This window comes from Mchenga conophoros, linkage group LG12, assembly GCF_057382185.1.
Source record: "Mchenga conophoros isolate Kocher_MC1m ecotype Shallow Benthic linkage group LG12, M_conophoros_male_GT1.1, whole genome shotgun sequence".
NCBI classification, from domain to species: domain Eukaryota; kingdom Metazoa; phylum Chordata; class Actinopteri; order Cichliformes; family Cichlidae; genus Mchenga; species Mchenga conophoros.
In genome coordinates, this window is record NC_140537.1 from 25,016,747 (window position 1) to 25,031,949 (window position 15,203).

Genomic DNA, 15,203 nt, shown 5'->3' on the forward strand with positions numbered 1-15,203 from the left:
GCATGAGTAAGTTGCCCTTCTCTAAACATAATGAAGACCTTGAGAAAAGGATGGGCAGTTGGTTCACTAGAAAATATGTGGGGTTGTGTTACATGACAGGTTAAGGCCAAATTTTCTATAATCCTAGGTGTGGAGCGTTACGTCAGCATCTTGATCTTTCTGCACAGAAGAACACTAGATCTCTGTGTCTCTGTTAGTTTAATTTTTTCTTGACTATTAATTCTGATGTCTGCAACATATTTTCTCATATTTCACTCTGTGAACCTCCTAGATTACAATATTTTTTATCAAAACATTGCCTAATATTTATCTGTGATTTGTGCCTCAGACTCCTTTCTTGCCTTTAGAATGTGCTTTTTTTCAAACATGCTATTATTGTGTCATTACTTTTGTCTTCCTCAGCCCCCATATAATTTTCCTGTCCCAGAGTGTGTTGTCTGCTGGGAGTCCAGGTTCTGAAGAAAGTCTGTCTCTGTGTGGATCCAGGATTTGCCACGAGATTTCCCACTCCTGGTTTGGCCTGGTTATCGGAGCCAGAGACTGGACTGAAGAATGGATTAGCGAAGGCTTTGCCACCTGTCTTGAAGACATTATCTGGGCCCAAGCACAACAAGTATAAGATAATGTGTTTTCCATATTAACCACTATATGATAGTAACATACAATCACCGGCCACCACATTAGCTACACCTGTACAGCTGCTGGTTAATGCAAATATTAAAGCATATAAACATGTATGTTAAGACAACCTGCTGAAGTTCAAACTGAGCAGCACAGTAAGGAATTTAAGTGATTTAAGTGCCTTTGGATGTGGCGTGGTTGTTGGCAGCAGAGGGGTTGGTCTGAGTATTTTAGAAACTGCTGAGGAACTCTACTGGGAATTTCCCACAAAACCATTCCTAGGGCTTACAGAGAATGGTTCAAAAAACAGAAAATAACCAGTGAGCCAAAGGACAGAGAAGAATGGCCAACAACAACTTAACAACAACTTAAATAATTAAAAAAAACAGGAGCTACAAGGATCACAGCAGCAGACGTCAATGCTAGGTGACATTCCTGTCAGCTACGAGTAAGATACTAAAATTCACAAAGAAATCATCAAAGTTAGACAATAGAAGGTTGGAAAAAACATTGCTTGTCTGATGATTCTTAATCTTGCTGCAAAAATTCAGAAAATAGGGTGAATCTTTGGTGCAAACAACATGAGCGCAAAGATCTTTTCTTGTATCTGTGGTTCAGGCTGCTGGTCCTGGCGTGGTCAATATTTCCTTTGCACTTTTTGGACCCCTTAGTATCACCCGAGCTGACCATATCATACCTGTCCATGCCTGCTATTCTGTCAATATGAACCCAAATCTCACATAAATGCTTTCAGCACCTTGTTGAATTTATGCCACGAAGAACCAAAACAACTCTGAAGGCAAAAGGAGGGCCAAGCTGGTACTAGAAAGGTGTACCTAATGAAGTGGCCAGTGAGAATAAAGGCAAGCGGGTGCCTCTGAGAAGATAATCTTCTCTCATTAGAAATGATTTATATGTAAATATTTTGAGTCATAAAAAAACAAATACTGCTAAAATATCATATAGCAAAATTCATTAAATAAATAAAATGCAGGTCAGTATTCCAACCTTTCGTCTGTTCAAACATCACTGTGACAAAAACATACGTTAAACTTTTTTTTTTTTTTTAAAGGCAACTAGAGAATATTGGAATACAAAAAAGCAAAAACAGGAAATAAATTTGAAAAATCACAAACAAACAAAGTTTTCTCAACCAATCACAACATTAATCAATAGACCATATCTCTTTAGGTGTAAAACCACATCAGTCGCATAGTTGATTCGTTAGTAAATTCTTTTCTAAAGATTGTTTTCCAAAGAAATTTTAACGTCACATTTTCCCAAAGGTCCTTCTACAGCCAGATGGTTAATTAAGGATCCCTGCAAAAAATATAAGAGACTAAATAGATAAAAGAAGTGGGTGTAGCATTAATGTTTGCAACACTTCAGCTCTAATCTTGTAGTTGATGGGGCTACAGACCTAATCCTCCCACTTGTATTCCCACACCATCTAGAGTTACACAAGTGCTTTTCTTTTGTCTGTGATGTTAAATCTAAACACCTTTATGATATGAACTTTGCTCTGCTGAAAGGATTTAATCACATCTGCTTCCAAGTGTTGCCAAACTGAATAACAGAGAGCGCTTCTATCACAGTGTCTTTATGTTTTTGCAGAATTCACCATATTTAGCTCTTTTCATCTGGCAATTTTGCATCGACTTTTGTCCATGTGTGTCTCCCTCCAGCTCTCTTTAGAGGAGAAAACCGAGCAGTTTGACCTGAAGGCCCTTCTGAGGTGGAGAAGACTTTCCGATGAGTTGCAAAACTCAAAAGAGGAACTTCAGATCCTCAGGTGTGTGTCTTTATACAGAAACACGTTTTTGGAGGGTAACTAAAGAGCACCATGGCAATAATCAAAGCCCTTACCTGAATTCAATTAATTGTGCATAGCCCACTTCTAACATGATGGGATGCCTTCAGACTTGGAATCTGTGGAACCTTCAAACAAACTGCTGTTTGGTGTCTGGCCATAGTCTAAGACACCAGCTCTTATCACCACTGATGATGCTCAAAATGAAGTTAATGTTCGTTGGCAAAATTAGGTTTTTAATTTGTTTTATTGATTCAGTTACCACCAATTTTTGCATCATGTTATGGTTATGTTGACCCTAAACAGTTTGCTAAAATAAAAAAATCCATATACAATGAGATAAATTTCTTTTGCAATGAACAGATTCTTTACAGTGAATGTTATCTTCTATTTTCAGGCCAGACTGTGCCTAGATTTTTCTTAGTGTCTGCACATGCAGACGCACACATGAACGTAGAGTCTAGGCATTCCAGGGGTACAGGTGTGGCAGGTGTGGCAATAAAGTATATCCAGGTGTGCTGTACCGTCATGTCTTAGAAAAGCTCACATCACGAGGAAGGCAAGTGTGCGCAAACACATAAATTCAGACAGACGGACAGTGTGGGACCCACACCCTGCTTTATTTCATCCAGGGTGGAAGCAGAGTGTCATCGGGGGATTATAGCTGTAAACCCCAACAAGGGCTTAACCCTTTAGCTAATGAAAATGCTGGTGATTTCTCTGTGCGTATTGCAGCTCTCATTAGACATTAAATCAATGGTGGTTACACTTGTGATATTTATGGATATTCACATTCACTTTAACAGTGAAATTCAGCCTGCTTCAAATACTTCATGTGGTGTTAGTGATGTTCTTTATTGGTGAATTTACCTTTGTTTTTAAAACTTTGCTATGATGATTTAAATTGTTCCAGATCTTTAAGACTGCTGTCTGATAACGTCTTTATTTGTGGTAGGTTTCAACATGAAAGGAGCCATGGCTGTGAATTACAATGTACCTTAAAATAAGAAGCTGGCAGTGCAGGAAAGGGTTAAATATACATTGGAGAGTGGTGTCGGTCAGAGTTTTCCTCCACAAGACAGACACATGGGTTGTTAGAGAGGATCAGGCTTATGTTTCTCGTCACCTGATGGGGTTACATCAACAACATCAAACTTTTTACAGTATGCGCACACACACATGCACACATGCTTGCAAGCCTGGCTGCATGTTTTGACTGACTGCTACATGGAAATATGGTGTGTTGCATTTGTAGTGAAAAACACGTTATTGTCAAAGTGGCAAATAACTCCAAAAGGATTGCCAAAGCAAGTTGGGGCATAAATGAACCCTGCTCACAGGCTTAATGATCTTAATGATTGAACACATTTAGTCTGTGTATATGTACTTCTATAATGCGGCTGTTACTCTGCAAATGTGCTCCTGTTTGTGTTCCTTTACTTCTGTCAGCATGTACATTTTAGCAAAGCTAATTATTGTTTGTTTACTTTCAGCAGAGGCCCGTTGTAATTATAGTGCATCTACGCATTTCATTATAACATTTTATTTTCTGAGTCCTTCCTATATAAAAACTCTTTATCAGCTTCCAGGGAAGAGCTAAGACATTTGCTGCCAGTTATGAGGTAAATGCAGTCATTGTTCATGTAGTTTGAGTTGACTGATTTGTAATGTTGAGTGCCTTTTAGTGCCCAGCAAGTCAGATAAAGCTGTGGACATTTGACGTGACACCATAGTGAAGAATGGAATTCGGCATACAGTATGCGTCGATGGAAAAAGAAAGTTTTACGATAGTAAATGACTAATGACTCAGTTATTACAGTTGACTTGGAGCAGCTCTTCTAGTTTCACCTATAATTACTACTAAATTACAGTTATTTTTCCAGGGGAAATTTCCCATATAAAAATGAATTATAACAGTTTTCTTAAACAAACAAAGTTATTGAGTTTTTTGTTTTCCAACTGTTGTCTGATGAAGTGCACAGCAGTCGAGATTAAGCTTGATCTTTATTCTTGATCCTGTGGGTAATACAGGTGATGCAGAACCTCAACTGTGGGGGTTTTTGAGGCCTTGACCACACTGCAGTCTTCATCAGTTTTCTCAGTGGACATTAAAATGACTCTGAACTCATCATCATTATTATGGGGCAATCATGGCTCAAAGAGTTGGCAGTTTATCTTGTAACTGGAAGGTTGCCGGTTCCAGCCCCGGCTCGGACAGTCTCGGTTGTTGTGTCCTTGGGCAAGACACTTCACCGTTGCCTGCTGGTGGCGGTCAGAGGGCCCAGTGGCGCCAGTGTCCGGCAGCCTCGCCTCTGTCAGTGCGCCCCAGGGTGGCTGTGGCTACAATGTAGCTTGCCATCACCAGTGTGTGAATGTGTGTGTGAATGGGTGGATGACTGGATATGTAAAGCGCTTTGGGGTCCTTAGGGACTAATAAAGCGCTATACAAATACAGGCCATTTACCATTTATAGAGTATGAATTGAATAACAATTCCTGAAAACTTGAAAACTGATAACTAACTCAAGGGTGCTGCTGCATGTCCCCTTAAAGGTCCCATGTGACACAGATTTTTGTTTTCTTTAAACTGGCTCCCTGGGAAGTTTAAGGGTTCAGTTTGAAATTTTGGTCATCACGGTTTGATGCCTCCACATATCAGTGAGCTACTACAACCACACATAACACCAAGATCTATTAGGTGTATTGGTTGTACCAAGATCCAAGTTAAAGATAAAAGGTGATTGTGCTTTTGAGGTTGTGGAACCTCATGAAGATCTGTGGACACTAATGATACCTTTAAAAAGTAACTTAGGAACCACCTCTGTCTCTGTCAGCTTGCCTTTATTGTTTTTTTTTTTTAATCTATTTTTTACACTTTTAGTTATTGTATCTTGTAGGGCCCTCAAAGTCCTGACACAGATCACTTTTTCATGTGGAATACACAACCTTTGTGCCCAAGTCCACATGTAACTTCATTTGCATTAGAACCACATGCACATAAACACTAACTCAGTGTCACAACACAGTGAAGACTCTCTAAGGATCTGCTGAAGGGAAGGAAAGGAAACCACAGTGGGATATATACAAAGAGATGTCCTCACCATACACAAATGCACACACAAAGGCTAAATGGTAGGTTGTTCTTTCCAAGTTCAGTAGGTCACAATTGACACCCCATGATCCAGCAGGGGCCCCAGTGGCCAGTGTTTATCAGTCCATTTCAGATGAGTTATATTTAGGGCAGCCTGGGCCAGACGCCATTCTCCCTGCTGATTTACTGGGCTGCTGGGAGCGCTGCTCTACCTTATCCGGTTTCCACAGTCAACCCAGTGTAATTTGTCAGGATATGGCTCACGGAGCTATAAACCTCTCGTGTGTGTATGTGTGTTCTCGTTTGACATTAAGTTCTGTCAGTAATAGCTCCTGATTTCCTCTCGCTTTTTCTCTCCCTTTCAATCTCAGACACACCCAGGTGTACGCACGGCTACGCATGCACACACACACACAGACAAACACCCCCCCTCTCACTGCCCCACAAGTCAGATAAGAACGCCATTTATTCTGAAATACATTTAGCTATTACGAGACGCTGAAGGCAGCAAGCACCGTTTCCTCCTAAAGTTTTAGTTAATCATCCCTGACAAAGACAGGCAGCAAAACCCAGGGATTCACACATCAATAAATCCCTTATAAAGAAGGCTGAAGTCCCTTTGTTTAACATGACAGTGATGAATCAACATTTTGTCTCTCCGTGGTCTGCTAGTGTCTCTGACATAAGAAATGGTTACATTTTCCGTGGAAAGACAGTACATGTTCTGTCACTGTTTTCATCTTTTGTCCTAATCCTTCTTTTTCCTCTCAGACCCACACATACACACAAGTTCCCAGGGGTACAGCACATCCCGCTGTCTTAAAAAGAGTCCATTTCATCTTATCGCAAGGAACAGACAGCCACAGGCTGAAATGAGCAGGTGACTGGACAGAGAGCAAGTTTTAAAAAAAATCCAGTGTTTAAAGGAAAATGTTGATATAAAGGAACCACATATAAAACAAACACTATATTGCATATTTTAAGTTTTAACTTGTAGCCCGTTTGTTATATCCAAATGTGTTATTCATTATATACAGTCACTGACAGACTGAGAATAATGAAAGTCTTTATTTCTGGAGAGTCAACATCATTAGTTTGATTTTCTGAGGCAGATTTTCCGAAATCAGGTCATTTCCATAGCGATTTCTCTCGCACAGCATTTATATGACATGCATACATCCACACAAGTGGGAACACGCCCTCAGATGCATGATGAAAGTGCTTGAAAGAATGACCAGTTGAATTTAGAAATTCCAGGAAGCTGATGACTTCCTCTCTTTCAGTACACTAAGCAAACCAAACATTCCTGTCTATCTTCTGCCCTTGATTTCTCCCATACCTCCTCCTTGTCTTGTCCTCAGCCCTAGTCTGCTTTACCCCCCTCTCTTCTGCATCCTGCCTTCCCTCTTCTGCTCACCATGGCTGGACAAACACTTGTGTAAATCAAATATTTGACCAACTTGTGGCTCCCTGCTTAAGCTCAAGTCAAAAATTTAAACAGTCACATGTGACTCTCTGTGCCTTTAGCCTTTCCGATCGTCCATGTACGTCTGCGTGTGTGTGTCTGGCCGCTTCTGTCATGAAGCGGTCTTGTGGAAAAGTGCAAGCCAGTGATGAAGGGTGTATTGATTGGTGGGCCAGGCGCCTGCCGTATCGACTTGGCAGGAGGGTGATCCTTCAAGGCCTTCCTATTGGCACACTGAGTTAATCTGCTCATTCTGATCAATACCAGCTAACTAAAACTATCATTGCACAGCATCCCATGTCAGGGATTTGTTTGTCTGGTTTTTTATTGGTTTTATGCGTGTTTGTTTGTGTGTTTTATGGAGGTTGAGGGGATGATTTGTATCTTCGTGACGGGGAAAATGAAACCCAGAGCGTGGCTCTTTTGTGCTGGTAGTCAGGGGTGCTTTTTTTGTGCGCAAGTGTTATATGTTCGCTCCATGACTCACGGGCAGTAAAAGTTAGAGCACAGCACTGTGAGGTCATATAAACACTATAGTATGCTATTATAAATCCACAGTTTTATTTCCAGCCTGCCTCTGGCAAAGTGTGGCAACTTGGCAATGTGTTCACCATTGAGAAATGGCCTGAGTGGTGCCATTTAGTGTTGCTGACAGTGTACTCTTGCTCTGTTGAAATGGTGGTTTTCCTGCAACTAAAATGTCTTGAGAGCAAGATAAAATAAAAATGTGCTCCTGTTCTCCAACATCTCACTCCTGTTTTGCCTTCTGGTCTTGTCATGTACCTGTGCACAGTACTGCTGATGGTGTGTGCTGAAAATCTCGCTTTGTGTGCTGTACGTCCATCTCTTCACTTGTTCAGTGTTTCTGTGAGCAATTTTTTCTTCCCTGCTCTGTTTGCCCTCCTGCAGACCTAACATGGAGAAGACTGGTCAGGTCAGTGAATCTGGCTCCTCCACAGTTAAGCATGCCCTCAACCCTGAAAAACCCTTCATGCAAGTCCACTACCTCAAGGTGAGACTAATGTCGTAGTAGGAAGGTGGGAAATGAACAAAGAAAGGAGGGAATTAATGAAGACAAATAAAAGAACCAGATCCAATCAAAGTATCGAATAAACTTATAGTATCTCTTTGTTTTTTTTAAATTTCTGTGAGCTTTCTTGTTTGGTGCTTTAGACGTTTGTCTATAATTGATTGTTTGCATGTCTCACCCTTTGTCCAGGGCTACTTTCTCCTCAGGTTCTTGGCCAGTCAAGTGGGAGAGCAACAGTTTATTGAATTCTTCCAATTATTTGTGAAGAAATACCACGGCCATCTAATTTTGTCCCAGGTGAGGCTGGAAACATATCTCTGCTGCTACTTCAGAGGCTGCTGATAACATTTTAGCTCACGTGTGAACTATTTAATTCGACCCGTCTCTCCAGCACATTTGCTGCTTTTATAAATTATTGGGAGGCTGATGTAAACCTGATTGCCACATTGTTACAATAGCTTTCTCTCAAATTGATGATTGTACATCAACAGAGGCACATGTGTTTATTCTGGTGGGGCCACAAAGCTGAGTGATCCCACCTGGAACTGTGTGTGTGTGTGTTTGTGTGTGTGTGTGTGTGTGTGTGCATATGAGTTCCACCTGGCTCCTGTTACTTCAGTCGCAGATTGAGTCCTCCCACTAAATAGAGGAAGTAACATAAACACTGTTTGACCTTGTACTCTTGACTTAAGATCAGGTATGCCTTTCTCTTTTCTTTTTGTCTTCCTCCCACATCTACCTAAACGACTCCATTTCTGCTTGTCTTTTTTTTTTGTTCTGTTTTAAACAGGATTTCCTGCAAATGTTACTGATTAGCTTTCCCGGCATGGAAAGGTATGTTGTTTGCTATGAGAAATCTCTGCAGTGTAATTCATGAATAATGTAAAGATGCATTAAAACCAATTTGGTTTGTACTATAGCAGGAGTAGTCTTAGTTTCTAGTTGCAGACAAATATGAGATGCGGTTAAAGATTATTATTTTTTGTTTGTTTCAATGTAGCTTTTAAACTTTCAGTGGCAGATGTGATATGTTAATCGATTTCATGTGAAATGCGTTTGGTCCCACTGTGGAAATATGGCAAACTGAAGCATCCAACACCAGTTCTGTTAGGTGAACAGTCTCATTCACTCTCATATTCACTGAAGTGTAAAAGGATAACTGTTCCTCCTGCTCTCCTCCTCTCTAATTCTCTCTCACTCTCTCTGCACTCTCTTAATCATTCAACTTTCTTTTTCTGCCGATTGCCTCATTAACCTCTTCATGTGTCTTGTCCTGCTGTCCCACGTTTTCTTCCTTGTCTGTCATTCACATTATCAGCCCTTTCTTTTCTTACTCTTCTTTTCTCGAGCATCTATTTGTCGGCTCTCAGTGTTTTCTTTCTGCCTTCTCTGTCATGTGGAGTGTGCTGCTGCTGGACGAGAAGAGATTGATTGAATTAAACAGAGGGAGTTGGGCAGAGTCAATATTTGGATTTGATGCCTCTTTCAGTAAACAGCTCAGTGAAATAGAAGGGTTTAAGATTAGAATAGACAGTTGCTGCTCTGGGTCATGGCCAGTCTTTTCGTGATGTGAGGTCATGTATCCTTGGAACAGTGGCATGCAGGGACTTTTACAGAAAGGCAACCAGAGACAATCCCAAACCTCTCACTCCCTGACCCCAAGCACACACAGAAATCAAAAACATACCATGCGCATTGCCTGTATGCTGTATTGAGGAATTTTTCAAGCAATTCCTTTAGGAAACTAAGCAATAAAACACCTCATTGCACATAAAATTGTATTTTTGGACAAATTTTGCGTAAAGTATCAAAATTCAGAATAATTATTATGCAGAAAAATGTTTCCTATCAGTGTTACATATCTTAAAAATACTGGTGCAGATGTTTAGTTGTTGAGCTCATTTTAAATACTTTATGTTCTGTTTAATATCCAGCATCATATTCTATAAATTATATATTTTGTAGTGGATATCCTTTCCTACATCTTGATAATAAAAAGTGTGTTAACATTTTGAGAGATTCAAAAGTAATTGACTGACAAGCAGTTTCATGGCCAGTACATCCCAGTTTCCTCTACAAATTAAGCAGATAAAAAATCTTTACTTTGTTTAATCAAAGTTTACTTTGCATTTGGATCTGTTCATTAGAACTTTCATGGTGAGGTACAAGGAGGTATAGATGTAAATGAAGGTCATCATTGGGGTGAAATGCCAAAATAAGTTATTTTGATAGTTAAAGTTCACACTGCACTGGCCAGTAGCACCCAAAGCCCTCAAAGACAGTGTAGGAAAGCTAAAGTGAGTGCACATTCTCTCCTTGGTTTAAAAAAAGAAGCCCTTCATAACGTCTATGCAAGTCAAGAACACTCTTGAGTAAGTAGGTATATCATTGTTAAAACCACCGATCCATTTTCTCTTGGAGCTGGAGCCCAGCTGCCATAGGACGAGAGGGAGGGTACATCTTGGACAGGTCACTGATCTGTTGCAGGGCTAACACATAAAGCCACAACCAATTTAGAATCTCTGATTAATCTAAGATGCTGTGGGAGATAATGAGAGCAAACGTGCAAACATCAGAACATGTGAACTCCATATAGAAAGTCCTAGCTGCCTGGTGGAATTGAACCTAGTGTTGTCTTTTGTGTGGCAATGATGACAATGGAAACCACTTGTTACACTGACGACTAGACCTTTTTCAGAAAACATCTAAAAGAACAAATTAAACCAATATTAACTTGCACCAAAATGATGGGAAATAAAAAGTATGGAGAAAGTAAGAAAAATAGCTTATGATCCAAAGCGTATCACATCATCTGTCAAACATGTTGGAAGCAATGTTATAGCATAGGCATGTATGGCTGCCAGTGGAACTGAGTCACTAGTGTTTATTGATGGCTGCTGAGAGAAGTAGGAGGATGAATTCTGGAGTGTACAGGGTTATACTTTCTGCTAAGCTTCAACCAAATGCTGCAAAAACTTTACAGGACAAATGGAAAATGCCCCAAAACATTCTCCAAAAGCAACACAAGAGTTTATTAAGGCAAAGAATTGGATATTTTTTAATGGACAAGTCAGTTGCCTGGTTTCAACCCAGTAGAGCATGCTTTTCAGCTACTGAAGACAAAAATGAAGGCGAACAGGCGCACAGACAAGCAGCAACTGACGGTGGCCACAGTAAAGGGCTAGCACAGCATCTCAAGGGAGGAAAAACAGCATTTGGCGACTTCCTGTGAATATTAAAACGGTCCTCACATTCAACATTTTCTAAGTGTATCACATTACTTTACAAAATGCAGTACTTTTGCTAAATCCTTTTAATTAAACTCTGCACTATTTTTTAAAATTTAAAATCCACAGTGGTGGTGTTCTGAGGCAAAATACAAAACATATCATTGTCCAAAAACATATAGACTTAATTGTGAATTCTTACATGTCACTAAGAGGATGACTAATTAGTGAAACTAAAGTGAAGTTTACATTTTAGCGTCACAGAACGGAACGGGTAGATACATGCCTCATATGCTCTCGTGAGAGATGAAGCTTATTTCTCACTAGACCTATTATTAAGCATCACTTGATGAGTCATGTGGTATATTAAGTGTATTAACCTTTTGTTTGCCACACAAGAGAAGTATGCTGACATAATCCCATGTAATCCGACTTTGTGGGTTCTCACTGTTGGTGTGGCATATGTTTAGTCTCTAGACTCTGTCTATAATTTCAATCATGCCAAGAGTTTAAATGCGCTTGTGATGAAGTCGCTCATCACATTCTTAATCCTTGGTTTTTAAGCAAGTTGATGTTTTATTTGGAGTATTGCTTCTTCTAATATGCTTTAAAGTGTAGTTTCCCAATACACCACTCTTTTAATTTGCCGAGAAATGCACTAGATGAGCTCAGCTAGTGTGCGGGAGCGAGGAGCTCAGCCTCAACCCCGCAACAAAAAGCCAATTTAGTCACATGAGCAATGTTGAGAATTAGGTTGGTTGCTTGTTTTCAAGTTTGTCTCAAGGCAACAGATTGTTTTTGTGAGCATGTTATCTTTCTATAATTAACTTTGAGCTTAAACCACTGAGAATACATTTTGACTTTTACAAGTTGGAATAAGATTAAGGTGACTGAGCCTGATGAACTGAGTTTAAGATTACCTTAAATGGTCACTACAGGAGGTTAAACCCATTGTGACAATTATAATAGATTTACAAAATAGACCTATTTACATTCTGTGTCTGTTATTTTTCTCAACGTGTCCTTTTAGGGATAAGTTTGGAAAATGTGGGGGAGCCTGAATTGCATGTGTTTAATAAAGAAAAAATACTATCCAGAAATAAAAAATAAAAATGTTTCAGTGAAGGTATTACTGTATACTTATACTGCACTGAAACCTTCAGAGTAGCCAAGAGTGGAATTTTTTCTCTCTAAGCACAGGCGGGTAGGATTGATAGTGGGGTGAAGGGCATGCTATTTAGTTACTCTTCGACTCTTTGTGCACTTTGTGTGTATACTTGATGTATACTTTACTGTTTGCATAAATACACGAGGCTGAATGTGGGATGTTTGTTTGCATTCACATTTGTCTTTGCAAGTCAGCCCAGTCACTGTGTGTGTTCTCTGTATGGTGTTTGACTATTTCCACATGCAAACCATCCAATTTGGCCTCCTTTCAACTACTCAGACATGCATATACATAGACTCTTTTTTTTTTTTTTTTTTGCATGTCCATATGTATAACTCCAATTCATTGTCTGTGCATGCCTCTTTTCTTGCCCATGTATAGGAAGGTGGGTGTGCCCCTTTTTTGTTTAAGGTGTTGGCCTAAATCTCAAGTCTGCCATAACCCTAACAGTATTTTCCCAGAACGATGTTTTTACAGTGCGTCTTGGGCAATAACAGTCATTGCTGTAATAATAGGAATAATACTAACACTTGTGCCATTGTGTTCCAGAAAAGGCCTCACCCTCGGTGCTATTTATGCTGACTGGCTCGATCAGCCGGGAATTCCAAAGGTACGAAAAGTCCTTCAGTATTTTTTATTTTTTTGGCTGAGTTTAAAATAATTAAATACCAGTTTATGAAAAAAACAAGGCAATTCCTCACTTTTAAGCCTGACAGCTCTTTAAGTAGATAAAAACTGTGTTGGAATTTGTTCTTCATTGTAATGTTTAAGATAAATCAGTATTACTTAGGCTTCATTGTACACAATAATGCAGTAATTTAGTCTCACTAATTGTTGTAATTGTGCTTACAGGGTTGCAATTCCCAGTGCATTGTTTTTCTTGTAGTCCACTGAAGATTTCATTGTTTTAATGTTTTACAACCATTCTTACTACTCAGTAGTTAATGTTTACTTACTGTGGCAACAACCTGGCTGGCATTACCATGAACCGTAGAAAGACTGGTTCAATCCTGGTCACTCACAGGTTTGTGAAGTCCCATTTTGAAGCCCTGACTTTCACATTCTGGCAGCTGCCATCTTGGTTTTCTTTTAACCCCCAGATGTGTTTAGACAAGGTGACGGAGTTCTGAATTATGAGCAGCAGCCAGCAACATCCAGGAACCACTTTCCTCCATTGTCTCACGTCTAATGGAAGCTTCTCGTGTCGCATCTGCCACATTGGTTGTGTCGCATCCGGTATGGCATGACGCTACATCAGAAGAACAGCTTTAAAATGGCTACGCAGCAGGGAATATTATTAACTACTGTAGTTTAAATTGTGTGCAATAATTCAGAAACCATTTGTTAAAAATGGCTTATATTTAAATTGGTTATAAAAGGTTATGTATATTAAGATTGTGACTGCTTTGCATTAAAGGTAGGTGCCAACCTTGCTCGGCTTCAACTAACAGAAGTTACTGAACTGAGCACCTTGTGCAGTTATTAACACCCTGACCTAGGAATGTGTACTCCACCAAGCAAGGTAGTTATAACCCCCCAAATAGTCATAATGCTAACCTTAGCTTTAACACAGGATTTCACAAACCAGTTTTTAACATCATGGTGGTCACATCCATCTTTAAGTTATATTTAGCCATTGCAAGACTGCTACTGTATCTTGGTGAGGTGAACAGTCCTGCTTTATCTGCCCCCTCAAAGGGTTACAAATACTAGGATTGCTCAGACAATCAATCCACTCCAACAGCTTCTTCAATTCTGCCATCTCCATGGTTACAGATCTTAATTACCACTGTGCGTGTGTGCAGTTTTTAGTGTCTGTTCCTGTGTCTGGGAGCCTTCACCTTCTGGATGCAATGATGTAACTTGAGTCTTCCAGGGGCCTCTCAGGGTGGAAAGGACAGTGCGGAGGGAGTGCTCCGCTGTTTTTTCACACCCGATTGGGTGAAAGCTGATTGTTTTTGCAGAGGCTTTTTTTGTGTTTGATGTGCCAGTCAGAGCGATGGCTAATAAGATCAGCCCGATCGATTGAAACCTTTCACAAATGCAAGTGCTTGTGCATTATGTACACTGGGCACAAACACATTTTTAAAATCTCTTTCTCCTCTCTGCCTCCTTTGCTCTTGAATGTGCTTGAATTGAAGAAAGGCAGGAAATGATTTGGCCTAATAATAAACAATGACATCCACCAATCCTGTGCTGAACGATGGAGAATGAGAAGGCCAGTGTCGGTTTATTTTAGACCTCAAGAGTTCCCATTGGGATTATGATGTAGCATGGAATATTTTGTTGATTCATTGATTCACCAGAGCTTTTAGCTCCTTCTTCTACTTAAACTACACCTACATGATAGTGTTTATTTTTTGTATTAATTACCAGTTGTCATATACTGATTTAAGTGCTGCTGATTTACCTAGTACATAATTGATGCTTTTTGATCTTCCTGGCAGGTATTAGATTTAGATTTCCTAAACCTAAAAATCTTTAAAAGAGCAAAATGAAACTCTGGGATTTGACAAAGAAAATAGTACCAATACCTAGAGCTCTGTCTTTGTAAAAATTTGCTCTCACACTTGTGCAATACAGCAACACGTATGTGTTTTGTAGCAATAAAACTTAATTAAGACAAATATCCTGAAGGTGTTCACCAAATAAGTTTGATTTTCAGTCTAATTTTTAAAATATATATAAAAATATAAAAAGGTATTTTTCCCTTCCTGGTTTAATTTTAATTTCTTAATGTTAATTTGTTTAATTTGTCTGAATTGTAATATTAGAAAAAAATAACCCGAGTA

At 39.5% G+C, this 15,203-nt stretch overlaps 1 protein-coding gene across 1 annotated transcript in view; it reads left to right on the forward strand.

Moving 5' to 3' along the window:
• The window catches only part of aopep (aminopeptidase O (putative)), a 94,776-nt gene that overhangs the window by 39,458 nt on the left and 40,115 nt on the right, over positions 1-15,203 (forward strand). Inside the window, exons 7-12 of the mRNA XM_085294736.1 lie at positions 403-613; positions 2,307-2,413; positions 7,896-7,998; positions 8,206-8,313; positions 8,807-8,850; positions 12,961-13,021. Coding sequence (XP_085150862.1) covers positions 403-613; positions 2,307-2,413; positions 7,896-7,998; positions 8,206-8,313; positions 8,807-8,850; positions 12,961-13,021 — 634 coding nt within the window. The remainder of the gene's footprint in view (positions 1-402; positions 614-2,306; positions 2,414-7,895; positions 7,999-8,205; positions 8,314-8,806; positions 8,851-12,960; positions 13,022-15,203) is intronic.